Consider the following 13254-nt stretch of genomic DNA (forward strand, 5'->3'; position numbering starts at 1 on the left):
AGCCACCTGAGAAGCACTTTGAGCTCCTCGGATTTAAGGTCCTGTCAGGACCCAGCATTATAATCAATGGCACGTGTTCAGCCTTTACAGGAACAATTCTTCTAGAAGTGCAGTTTGATTCTAACTTAGATTCCCCCCAGCGAATGCTTTGCCTAACTACTTTGCACAGTCCCTGTCATACTGTGGCTATAACAGTGTTTAATTTAACCTCCATCCCTGATTACTGTAGTGGCTTTGTAGGAAGGAAGGATACCTTAGGACTTACTCCATGTGGCCCATGAAAAAAAGCTGTAAGACTTTATGTTAATGTGCAGTTGAAAAGCATAACGCAATTCCAGATTTTCTTTTTTCCCTTTCGGTGCAGTTTTTGCATTCCAAGAGAGAGAGAAAACCCATTAATTCTGATATAAATATATGCAAATAAATTTATTAATACAAGAAATGGGAAAACCAGTTATTGCTTCCTTTATAAATAATACAGGCTTACATTTTAAAGATATTACTTTTCCTTAAAATGAATTAGACAGCCAGGGAAAAAATCACATTTTTTCTGGGTGGTAATATCTTTAACCAGATTTGTCACACTAACAGCATTTCCTATGTATATATTATTTTTATTTAATACAGGTAATCTTTTTATTACAAATCATATTGTTTCTCAGGAGATTACCATCAGCCTTCATAAAAGCTGCAAACAGAAAAAAAAAAAGATGAAAAAGCATCAATCACTACCAGACTCAGTGCACTGTCTGCAGATTAAACATAGGAAGGCCTTTAATATGCTTCAATGAGATACTTGTTAGCTGTTGATTTATTTATAGTCTCTGCTTCTATGCTATTTTAATTTCAATGGGAATTTGACTCCAAGGGTGTATGTCTGGCATTGATCAAGAGCAAGATGACCTTGTGCATCAAATGATCTAGCTAGGCTTGCCCATGTGATCTTGGTCGGAGTTTTAGTTGTTGTCCCTGGAGTGGAAGTGGAAAGGCTCCCCAGCTAAACCCCAGCTCCGTTGACCGCATGCCCAAAGGCAGAGTTTGCTCCCAGCGTGATGTAGCGGAGGGGTAGCTGTCATTCTCACCCCACTCCCAACCCCTGCTCTTTGCACTGCGTGGATGCTTATGTTTAGGTTTATATTTAATAGACTGAAAAGCAAACCCTAATCACCTGTAACTAAGTAGAAGGGGCCTATTAATCTTCTTGAGCTAGTTCCGGAAGCAATCAGGAGGAGGAAAGAGATAAACAGAGGAAATGACTTATCCTAATGAGTCGGCAACAGGCAGAAACTTACAAGTTTGCATGCAAATCTGTCACTATTTGTGCTTATTCAATATCTGCTTAGCTGACCCCCCTGGGACTGAACTGGAGACCTCCAGAGCTAAAAGGATGAACTGCTGCCATCTGAGCTGAAGGGACCTACCTCCCTCGGTAGCTGTGGGAGTGTCACAATTCTTAGCCTCTGCAGATCAGCAGAGCTAGAGACCCGTAGCGTACCTGCACCAATGGGTTACGCTGACTTACGTAAGTGCTAGTATACAGCAAGCTGATCGTGTATAGGAAAGTGGGAACTGGGGAACAGTCCCTCACAGGATTCGTCACTGGGGATTTTTAATCCATGTGTGTAGTATAAAGAGGGAGTTAAGAAACCAGCCTCTGCTTTGGATTGGAGCTCACCAGCTATGCATGGTTGGCCAATCATGAATGGGAGATCTCAGGAAAGATGTAGCTGGGTCCCCATTCTCAGTCAGTGTCGGCTTTGTGTGGAGGTGCTTTGACCTGACTGATGGTGCTTGCTTGTGGATGAGATGTGAAAACAAGAAGTCCTGAGCGCTCGTGGCCAGTGGAGATCTCAGCCTGAGCAGAAGACCTATATCTTAATGGCGCAAATTTCACCCTGCAATTTCAGGGGAGTATAACTGTCTTACTGGTTTATCACTGACAAGCAGTTACTGTATGCTAGAAGCGAATGTGCTTTGGTGGATGTGGGGCTTTTTAGATCTGCCGAAGTGACTTAGAAGCACAAGTTTCTTAGGGAGTGCTCCTAAGTCACTGGAGCACATCTGAAAATTACACCAGAACTATATCAGGGTCTCAGTCCTAGGCAAAACTCCCATATAAATTAATGGAAAGTTTACCCAAAAGCCCTGATTTTGTGAAATCATACCTATTTGGGAATGGCACGTGTGCTGAATGCCCATAAAATTAAGCATGTGTATGTAAACACTCATTTCCTTGCTTTCCTGGGTCAGAGATGCAGGAATTTCCCCAAATCAGGCCCAGGGTTTGTAGAGCACTTGGAGGGAAGAGGTGCTACAGAAAGCCATGGTCACAATCAGCGGTCATGTAGGAGGGACACATTTCTGCTTGGTCCCAGGTCCCTCCCACCTAGACAGTCAACAGGCCTGTCTGCACTCTCAGGCTAGGTCTACGCTGGCCGCAGAAGATCCGATGCGTACGTTTGATCTTCTGGGGCGCTGTTTCGTGCGTGCATGAAACAGTGCGTTCCAGAGTCAAAGTCGACCCCGGAAGTCCTTGCAAGCGGCACGGATTGAGCAATGTTAGTGGGAGGAGCGTTCCCATCGGCATTCTGCAGTGAGGACAGAGACCGCTGTTGATGGCTGCAAAATCGATTTTAGGTATGCAATTGGCAACCCTAAAATTGTATAGCAGCCATCGACATTCCCGGTAAGTGTAGATGGCGCCTCAGTTGCACCCGCATAAATGAGGGCCCTTCCAGATGATTATCGTTAGGATAGTGATTCAGTACCTGCTTCCTAGTGAGCGTAAGGTCCTGAAGAACATTGGAAATCCAGCTCTGACGGCTGGGGTGCTTTCAGCTTGTCTGTCTTGCCCCATGTCTGCAGGGGGGAAGTTTTGACATAGCAGACCGGATGTTTCACAGCGTGAAGAACGCATGGGACTCGGCGTCGAGAGAGAACATGAGTGATGTCCGGGAGCTCATCCCTGAATTCTTCTACTTGCCTGAATTCTTGATCAACTGCAATCACTTTGAGTTTGGTACGTACTGAGTGGAGCCCGAGCACTGCCGAGAGACCGGATTGGGCGGTGGCAGCTGCCCTGGGAGGCTGCCTTGGGGTTGAGCTGAGAAAGTTGGATCCAGACCCAAAACATCTTGGTTTCTAGGCAACTTGGTTTCAGTCTCCCCTGTCAAAGCTGTCTTCTGTGACGATGTCCAGACAGCTTGGCCAGGGTGGCCAGTGATGAGGGCACAGCCCTTGCGTCTTGGAGAACAGGTTTCAGTTCCCTGCCATAGGGACCTTGTGTGACCTTCGTCAAGTCACTTGTCACCTGTGTGCCAGTTCCCTATCTGTGCAATGGTGACCATAGATCTGGTGTAGTCCTGTGGCACCTTATAAACTAACAGATATTTTGGAGCATAAGCTTTTGTGGCAATATTCACCTTCAGTCCTTTTGGTATGATGTCCATCTGTTTGCATTTGGAGAGGAAGATGATGTCTGTCTGTATCTGTGCGAGTGTTTTTATGATGCTGATGGATTTCCACTCCATACAGCTTAATGTAGTGCCTTGCATGGTGACAAGTATCAGAGAGGTCGCCGTGTTAGTCGCTGTCTTCGAAAATAACAAGAAGTCCTGTGGCACCTTATAGACTAACAGATATTTTGGAGCGTGAGCTTTCGTGGGGAAAGACCCAGTTCTCATAAGACCGGCATAAGCTTTCGAGGGCAAAGAGCCGCTTCGTCAGATTCTGATCAAGCAGGTCTTTGCCCACGAAAGCTCACGCTCCACAATATCTGTTAGTCTATAAGGCACCCCAGGACTTCTTGTTTTTTTCGAAGATACAGACTAACACGGCGACCTCTCTGATATAGGTCTGGTGTGCGAAGGTGAGTCCTTTAAAAGCTTGTGAAGTGCTTCAAGGAGTATAAGGGATCAGTGTCATCATGATTCATACAGCCCGCACCACAGTGATCATTGGATCTGACCTCCTGCCCAGCCCGGGCTAGAGAACGTGCGGCTGTTCCACTGAAGTGGTTACACGCATCTTCTGGGGGTGGCGTGCAGATGGCTCTTGCCAGACGGGTCAGGTTTCCCTTTAAAGGAAGGTCTCACAGAGACAAGGTTTCACCACAGGGCCGTCTAAGTTGTTCCCATGAAGCACGCACCTGCAGAGCCTGTCTTTCTCAGCTCACAGGGGCTTGTGTTTCCAGGTGGTCACACTGCCTGTCGAATACAGGGGTTGCTTTTGGAAACGTGGCCTCCGTTGCGGCATATAGACCACCTGGCAGTTTTGACTTCACCAGGCTCTCACCCACTGGTTGGTGCTGCCATGTGCAGCCTCACCTCCTTCTGAGGGGATCCGAGTCCATCATCAGCTTGGAGTGCAAGTCCTGTTCTCAGTGAATGCTGTCCTGAACACATCCCCTCCCGCTGATTCAATTAGAGCAGAGCCTAGCAGGGAATCCTGGCTCACCCTCAGTGCATCAGAGCCGGCAGGGCAGTGTTCTGTTCCCACGCTGGGACATGGACAGCTTCTCACGTGGCAGACTGTGGACTGTGCAATACCAGGCATCTTCCAGCAGTGTACATCAGTTGCTAGTGGTTAAGGGGAAAACCAAATCCCAGATTTGGGCCAGCCAAAAGCCTTAACTGGCTGTGTCAGGACCCAGCTGCATGCTGGTCCAATTTCAGCATATAAGGACTCTGGGAGGTGATCCATGAGCTAAGGAAAGACAAGACGGGGACAGATTTCTCACAGACAGCAACACTTTGGATGAGTTAGCCTTCAGAGGCTTAGAAAAGCCCAAAACCGAACACAGCCTGACCCGTGGGGTGATTGAAATCAAAACCCAGACACGAATCTGAATGGGGTGAACCGGGACATCGATCTGAAAGTTACACTTTTACCCTTTCTAGTCAGCATGGCTCTGTAATGGGCAGGAGCGCAGGGCCAAATGCTCCTAGACCTTGGGGATGTTTTAGTCCAGACCTTAACTTCAGTCCGTATTTCAGGATCAGAGCCCAGCTCGAGAGAGACTCGGGTATTTAGGATGATGATAGGTGCAGTGTAAACATCCTTGTTGTACTGTGCCATGTTATCAGAGCAAGGGATTGGTCTGTGAAATTAATGGCAGGCAAAGAAGAGTTATAGATTTTATAGTGCAGAATCCTTCAGGGAAGTCCTACAGCCTGTGTTTGATCACAACGGTGCCTTCTGGCCATGGAATCTGCGAATCTGTGAAAATCCCTGGAATAGGCAGGTTTGGCAATTATCTCCAGCAGGGCTGCAGCACATAGAATAATAGCGATTCAATAAAGGAGGAGCTGACAGGTTGATTTGGATCCAGTCTGCAGTTAGGGCTGGAAGAGGGTTCATGCTCGGACCATGTGGGTTTATTTTGATGACTAGCAAAGAGAGACGCTCCACAGGTTCCTCTCTGGACAGGCACTTGCAAGTTTGCATTCTCACTAAAATAGCCCATCAGCTATTGGGTTGCTCACGTTCGCCAAACTGGACTAGGAATCCCCTGCAGTGTTTTAGGAGGCCTCTTCCATACTCCACCAAGAACCCAGAATTGCACAATTAGAAACCAGTGGGAGTAGGAAGTTACCTGGACCTCTTCAGACCCTTGGTTCTCTTAGATCTGGGGAAAGCATGTTTCCATTTGCAACTGAGCAAAGTCTCCATCCGTCTCCTTTATCTAATCTTCCCTTTGTCAATGTTGCAGGCAGCATGCAGGATGGGACTGTGATGGGGGATGTACAGCTTCCCCCCTGGGCAGATGGAGACCCTTATAAATTCATCAGCTTGCATAGACAGGTAAGTACGTAGCTCGAGCATTGGGGTCTAGCACCCCAGTGGGTCGCAGGCCATGGGAGATGCATACGATCTACTAGAAATGGGCTCAAGCAAAAACACCAGATTCAGACAGGCCCCAGCTTAGAGGGGGTTCCAATCTGAACTGAACTTTGCGGCTGGCTCTTGTCTCTGTAGCAGGAGACAATTCCAAACACTCCAGTGTTCAGTAGTTTGGGTCCAGTGTGGCATGTATGGATGTGATATACATGTACTCACACTGTGATAATCACCAGCCAGAGAGGTGTGCACTGTCTGGATATTAGCATTAACTGTCTGCCTCTGTCACTAACAGACTGTTCTGTTTCAGGTCAGCTTTTACTTATAGAGCCTGATATTGCATAGAGATGGCTGTTGTCCTGTTCCGGGGGTGCAGTTAAGACCAGAGAGAGGTGGTGTCACTAGTATTTTAACACAGAATGTTTCTGCTGCATATGGTTCCCTGCCTGGGCGAAAAACACAACCAGTACGCACTTCACGTTCTGTGCTGTACATCCCTGATTCAACTAGTCCAGATCCAGCAGCCTGCCAGCAATTCTCTCTCTCTCTCTCTCTCTCTCTCTCTCTCACACACACACACACACACACACACACACACACACACACACACACACACACACACTTGTCTCTGTGCCAGACTGCGTCAGTGTTCACAGGTAACCTCAGCACACTCTTAGTTCTGTGTGAAGGAGTAAATAACACTTCCTTACGTACTTTCTCCACATCAGTTATCCAGTGTCCTCTCTATTTTTTTCCATCTGTGGGCAGAATAAATTTTGTTCTGTGCAACAAGGTATATGTGGATGTGCATCACCAATAGAAACGCATGCTGGTGGCTGTGAGCACTCAGCTAATTAGCTAACGGCACCTGAATCTCTCCTGGGCTGCCTCGCAAGCTCTCAGCTTACAGGGAACACTGCGTCTATAATTTCCTCCCGTAGTCCGCTCTTTTCCAGGCTGAAAAGTCCCAGTCTCATTACTCTCTCCTCAGACAGAAGCCATTGCATCCCCCTAATAATTTTTGTTGCCCTTTTTTGAACTTTTTCCAATTCTAATATATGTTTTTAGAACATATAAGAACATAAGAACGGCCCTTACTGGGTCAAACCAAAGGTCCGTCTAGCCCAGCATCCTGTCTGCTGACAGTGGCCAGTGCAGGTGCCCCAGAGGGGATGGACTGAAGACAATGATCAAGCAGCTTGTCTCCTGCCATCCATCTCCAGCCTCAGACAAATGGAGCTCAGGCACATCATTCCTACCCCCTGGGTAAAATAGCCTTTTGTGGACCTAACCTCCATGAATTTATCTAGCACTTCTTTGAACTCTCTTATAGTCCTGGCCTTCACAGCCTCCTCTGGCAAGGAGTTCCACAGGTTGACTGTGCGCTGTGTCGAAAAGAACTTTCTTGTATTAGTTTTAAACCTGCTACCCATTAATTTCATTGGGTGTCCTCTAGTTCTTATATTATGGGAACAAGTAAACATTTGTTCTTTATTCACCCTCTGCACACTGCTCATAATTTTATATACCTCTATCATATCCCCCCTCAGTCTCCTCTTTTCTAAACTGATAAGTCCCAGGCTCTTTCACCTCTCCTCATATGGAACCTATCCCAAACCCCGAATTATTTTAGTTGCCCTTTTCTGAACCTGTTCTAATGCCAAAATACCTTTTTTGAGGCGAGAAGACCACACCTGTACACAGTATTCAAGATGTGGGCATACTGTAGTTTTATATGGGGAAGTAAGATATTTTTGTCTTATTCTCTATCCCTTTTTTAATAATTCCTAACACCCTAGTTGCTTTTTTGCCTGCCACTGCACACTGTGTGGATGTTTTCAGAGAACTATCCATGTTAACTCCAAGATCTCTTTCCAGATTAGTTGTAGCTAAATTAGCCCCCATCATGCTGCATGTAGAGTTGGGGTTATTTTTCCCAATCGGCATTACTTTACATTTATCCACAATAAATTTAATTGGCCATTTTGTTGCCCAATAACTCAGTTTGGTCAGATCTTTCTGAAGTTCTTCACAGTCTGCTTTCATCTTCACTATTTTGAACAGTTTAGCATCGTCCGCAAACTTTACCACCTCACTACTTACCCCTTTCTCCAGCTCATTTATGAGTAAGTTGACTAGGATTGGTCCTAGGACTGACCCTCAGGGAACTCCACTCCCTACCCTTATCCATTCAGAAAACTGACCATTCCTACCCTTTGTTTCCTGTCTTTTAACCAGTTCTCAATCCATGAAAGGACCATCCCTCTTTTCCCATGATAACCTAGTTTACACAATAGCCTTTGTTGAGGGACTTTGTCAAAGGCTTTCTGGAAATCTAAGTATGCAGTGTCTACTGGATCCTCCTTGTCTTCATGTTTGTTAACCCCTTCAAAGAATTCTAATAGATAAGTGAGACATGATTTCCCTCTACAGAAACCATGTTGACTTTTGCCCAACAAATTATATTCTTCTACGTGTCTGACAATTTTACTATTGTTTACTATTTGCTATTGTTTCTGCTAATTTGCCTGATAATGAAGGTAGACTTACGGGTCTGTAATTGCCAGGCTCAACTCGAGATCCCTTTTTAAATATTGGCATTATGTTGGCTGTCTACCAGTCCTTGGGTACAGAAGCTGATTTCAAGGATAGGTTACAAATCATGGTTAATAGTTCTGCAGTTTCACATTTGAGTTCTTTCACAGCCCTTGGGTGAATGCCATCCAGTCCCGGTGATTTGCTACTGTTAATTTTTTCTATTTGTTCCAAAACCTCCTCTAATGATACTTCAGTCCAGAACAGTTCCTCAGATTCATCACCCACAAAGGATGGTGCAGGTTTGGGAATCTCCATAACATCCTCAGCCATGAAGACTGAAGCAAAGAAATCGTTTAGTCTCCCCACAGTGGCTTTATCATCCTTGATTGCTTCTTTTGTATCTCAATCGTCTAGGGGCCCCATTGGTTGTCTAGCAGGCTCCCAGCTTCTACAGTACTTAAAAAACATTTTGCTATTACTTCTTGAGTTTTTGGCTAGCTGTTCCTCAAAATCTTTTTTGGCTTTTCTTATTACAGTTTTACATTTAATTTGGCAGTGTTTATGTTTGTTCTTATTTACCTCACTAGGATTCGACTTCCACATTTTAAGAGATGCTTTTTTATCTCTCATTGCTTCTTTTGCATGGTTGTTAAGCCATGGTGGCTCTTTTTTAGGTCTCTTACTATGTTTTTTAATTTGAAGTATACATTTAAGTTGGGCCTCTACTATGATATCCCTGAAAATTTTCCATGCAGCTTGCAGGGATTTTCCTCTAGTTATTGTACCTCTTAATTTCTATTTAACTAACCTCCTCATTTTTGTGTAATTCCCCTTTTTGAAATTAAATGCCAGAGTGTTCGACTGCTGAGGTGTTCTTCCCACCACAGGAATGTTCAATCTTATTATATTATGATTACTATTCCCAAGTGGTCCTGTAATAGTTACCTCCTGGACTAGATCCTGTGTTCCACTCCATACTAAATCAAGAATGGCCTCTCCCCTGATGGGTTCCTGTACTGACTGCTCCAAGAAGCAGTCATTTGTGGCATCAAGAAACTTTATCTCTGCATCTTGGCTTCAGGCAACATGCAACCAGTTAATAAGGGGATAATTGAAATCCTCTATTATTACTGAGTTTCTTAATTTGATAGCCTCTCTAATGCCCTTAACATTTCAAAGTCACTATCACTGTCCTAGTCAGGTGGTCGACAATATATCCCCACTGCTATATTCTTATTAGAGAATGGAATTACTATCCATAGTGATTCTATGGAACATTTTGATTCATTTAAGATTTTTACTTCATTTGATTCTACTTTATCTGTCAAATACAGTGCCACTCTGCCACCCACACGATCTATTCTGTCCTTCTGATATATTTTATACCCCGTTATGATTGTGTCCCACTGATTGTCCTCATTCCACCAGGTTTCTGTGATGCCTATTACGTCAATCTTCTCCTTTAATAGGAGGTACTCTAGTTCACCCATCTTATTAGTCAGACTTCTAGCATTTGCGTAGAAGCACTTTACAAAATTGCCACTGTTTATTTGTCTGCTCTTCCCTGATGTATTAGATTCTTTTATATGGGAGTGTTTCCTGTCCGATCTGGCGGATGTTATATCATCTCCCCTCCTCTCTTTCGGACTAAAATGTGGAGAATCTCTACCAATGGACTGTCGTCTAAGAGAAGTCTCTGTCTGATCCGCCTGCTCCTCCGCACCAGTCAGCTTTCCCTTGTCTCTTAGTTTAAAAACTGCTCTCGGACCTTTTTAATGTTTAGTGCCAGCAATCTGGATCCACCTTGGTTTAGGTTGAGCCCATCCTTCCGAAATAGGCTCCCCCATCCCCAAAGTGTCCCCAGTTCCTAATAAAACTAAACTCCTTCTCCCTACACCAACATCTCATCTGCACATTGAGACTCTGAAGTTCTTTCTGTCTACTTGGCCTTGTGCGTGGAAGAGGAAGCATTTCTGAGAATGCCACTGTAGCGTTCCTGGATTTCAGTCTATTTCCTAGCAGCCTAAATTTGGCTTCCAGGACATCTCTCCTACCCCTCCCTATGTCATTGGTACGTACATGTACCACAACTGCCGTCTCCTCCCCAGCACTACACAGATGTCTGTCTAGATGCCTCAAGAGATCCGCAGCCTTCGCACCAGGCAGGCATGTAACCATGCGGTTCTCCCGGTCATTACAAACACAACTATCTAATGATGGACTCACCCACTACTAAAAGCTGCCTCTTCCGAACAACTGGCATTCCCCTCCCCCAGAGACGTATCCTCAGTGCAAGAGGATACCATAGCATCCTTCGGAAGGAGGGTCCCAACTGTGGGATGATTTCCCTCTGCTTCCATTGATTGCTTTCTTCCCCTGAGCTTTTCATCCTCCTTAACAGTGCTGAAGCTGTCAAGCTGGAGGTGGGACAGTACTACAGTGTCCCGGAAAGCCTCATCAGCAAATCTCTCTGCCTCCCTTAGCTCCTCCAGTTCAGCCAGCCTGGCCTCTAAAGCCCGAGCTTTTCGAGATGAGGCAACCACATGGGGTTCCACATGGGGTCTGTTTTAGGACCGGTTCAGTTCAATATCTTCATTAACGATTTGGATATTGACATAGAAAGTACACTTATTAAGTCTGCAGATGATACCAAGCTGGGAGGGGTTGCAACTTCTTTGGAGGATAGGGTCATAATTCCAAAGGATCTGGATAAACTGGAGAAATGGGCTGAGGCAAACAGGATGAAGTTTCATAAGGACAAATGCAAAGTGCTCTGCTTAGGAAGGAACAATCAGTGTCACACGTACAGAATGGGAAAGGACTGCCTAGGAATGAGTACAGCAGAAAGGGATCTAGGGGTTATAGTGGACCACAAGCTAAATATGAGTCAACAGTGTGATGCTGTTGCGAAAAAGGCAAACATGATTCTAGGATGCATCAACAGGTGTGTTGTGAACAAGACAAGAGGAGTCATTCTCCCGCTCTACTCTGCGCTGGTTAGGCCTCGGCTGGAGTATTGTGTCCAGTTCTGGGCACCGCAGTTCAGGAAGGATGTGGAGACATTGGAGAGGGTCCAGAGGAGAGCAATGAGAATGATCAAAGGTCTAGAGAACATGACTTATGAAGAAAGGCTGAAAGAATTGGGCTTGTTTAGTTTGGAAAAGAGAAGATTGAGGGGGGACATGATAGCAGTTTTCAGGTATCTAAAAGGGTGTCATAAGGCAGAGGGAGGGAACTTGTTCTTCCTTGCCTCTGAGGATGGAACAAGAGGCAATGGACTGAAATTGCAGCAGGCGAGGTTCAGGTTGGACATTAGGAAAAAGTTCCTAACTGTCAGGGTGATCAAACACTGGAACGAATTGCCAAGGGAGGTGGTAGAATCTCCATCGCTGGAGATATTTAAGACGAGGTTAGATAGATGGCTTTCAGGGATGGTCTAGAAAGTGCTTGGTCCTGCCATTGGGGCAGGGGGCTGGACTCGATGGCCTCTTGAGGTCCCTTCCAGTCCTACTCTTCTATGATTCTACGATCTGTGCACAGTAGTCAACCCTTTGACCTGAGTACCCTGTAATTGCTTAAAAGCCTTTATCCTTAGAGTTAAATTAACTAAACTGTAGTATAAGGGTTAGTTTCTTTTCCAGGATGGAATTGTTCTAACCTGGGATGTTGCTGTTATCCCTATAAATGCCCAACTGCTCTTTGAAGCTTGCTAAGTCCTAAAGAAGACCATTAAAAAGCTCATTCTGAGAGAGTTAGATAGCTATGTTCTTGCTTCTGAGGAAAGGGGAACAAAAGATTGTCTTAAAATAAAATTGTGAACAGCCTGTTCACACCAAAAACGGAGGAACTATGAAGCAGCCTCTTGAGTTGCTGTTAAAGTGTGACTAGGATAGGTGAGGAAAAGCCACTTTCAAACACATGCTGAACAGGTGCTTTGTCGCCTGGGAGCCCATCAGGCGCTGGCTTGTGCTTTGCTGACCAGCACCACGCAGCGTATCACACGTAATTCCTATGAGCTAGCTGCTCTTGCTAAGGAGAATGGCTTCTGGAGCCAGGCAGGAGTGTGGGTTTGTTGCTTGAGGGACATGTTGTCCGGCATGGGGGCTCTCCAGACTACCCTTTAATCGGTGTCGCTGCAGGTAGGGTAATTTGGACAGGCCGGATTTGACGAGCCGTCTGTGCTGTGAAATGAATCATGCTTCAGGCTCCTGTTAGTGCCTTTGTTTCTGCAGCACGTGGGGTGGGAGGGTGTGCCGAGGAGACACACTAATGCAGCACCAGGTGTCGTGGCAGACTCAGGAGAGATGGGAAAGGTGTGTCCGTAACACGGGCATGGTCCCCTGCAGCTGCAAAGTACTGAATGAATATTTCAGAGCCTTCCAGGTGTAGCGTCGCAGTGCGCAGCCCCATGGGCAGAGCCCAGAGCACAGGGATGGTGGGGAGCATGAGCATGACACAGCATTGGTGACAGGGCAGAGCAAACAGCTGCTCAGCCATCACTGGTTGTGCTCTGGACAATGCTGAACAAAGGGCTCCCCACAGCCCTGACCTGCGGTGCCCCTTGTATTCCTGCCCATCTCCTGAGTAGCAGAAGCTCATCTCCGGGGACCACGCATGGATTGCTTGATGTGCACAAAATAGTCTCTAGGTCAGTTTTCCTAAAGCGCGGTACACGTCCCACTGGCGGTACGCGAAAGGATTTCATGGAGTACGCGGCAGAAAATGAATGACTAAAACTCGAGCGATGAGCACTGGGATGGCACTGGGACAGGGGGTACGCCGTTAGGGCCGGAGTCCTAAAAGGGGCACGCATATGTTTTATGTATGGGAAACACTGCTGTAGGTCAATGATAGGCAACCAGGACTAGTGGGCAAGAC

The 13254-nt window shown here is 45.9% G+C and overlaps 1 protein-coding gene across 1 annotated transcript in view; it reads left to right on the forward strand.

Annotated features, from left to right (window-relative positions):
• The window catches only part of WDFY4 (WDFY family member 4), a 217747-nt gene that overhangs the window by 177278 nt on the left and 27215 nt on the right, over positions 1-13254 (forward strand). The window contains exons 51-52 of the mRNA XM_074999912.1: positions 2866-3019; positions 5711-5802. Coding sequence (XP_074856013.1) covers positions 2866-3019; positions 5711-5802 — 246 coding nt within the window. The remainder of the gene's footprint in view (positions 1-2865; positions 3020-5710; positions 5803-13254) is intronic.

The sequence above is a fragment of the Carettochelys insculpta genome, chromosome 7, assembly GCF_033958435.1.
Source record: "Carettochelys insculpta isolate YL-2023 chromosome 7, ASM3395843v1, whole genome shotgun sequence".
NCBI classification, from domain to species: Eukaryota; Metazoa; Chordata; order Testudines; family Carettochelyidae; genus Carettochelys; species Carettochelys insculpta.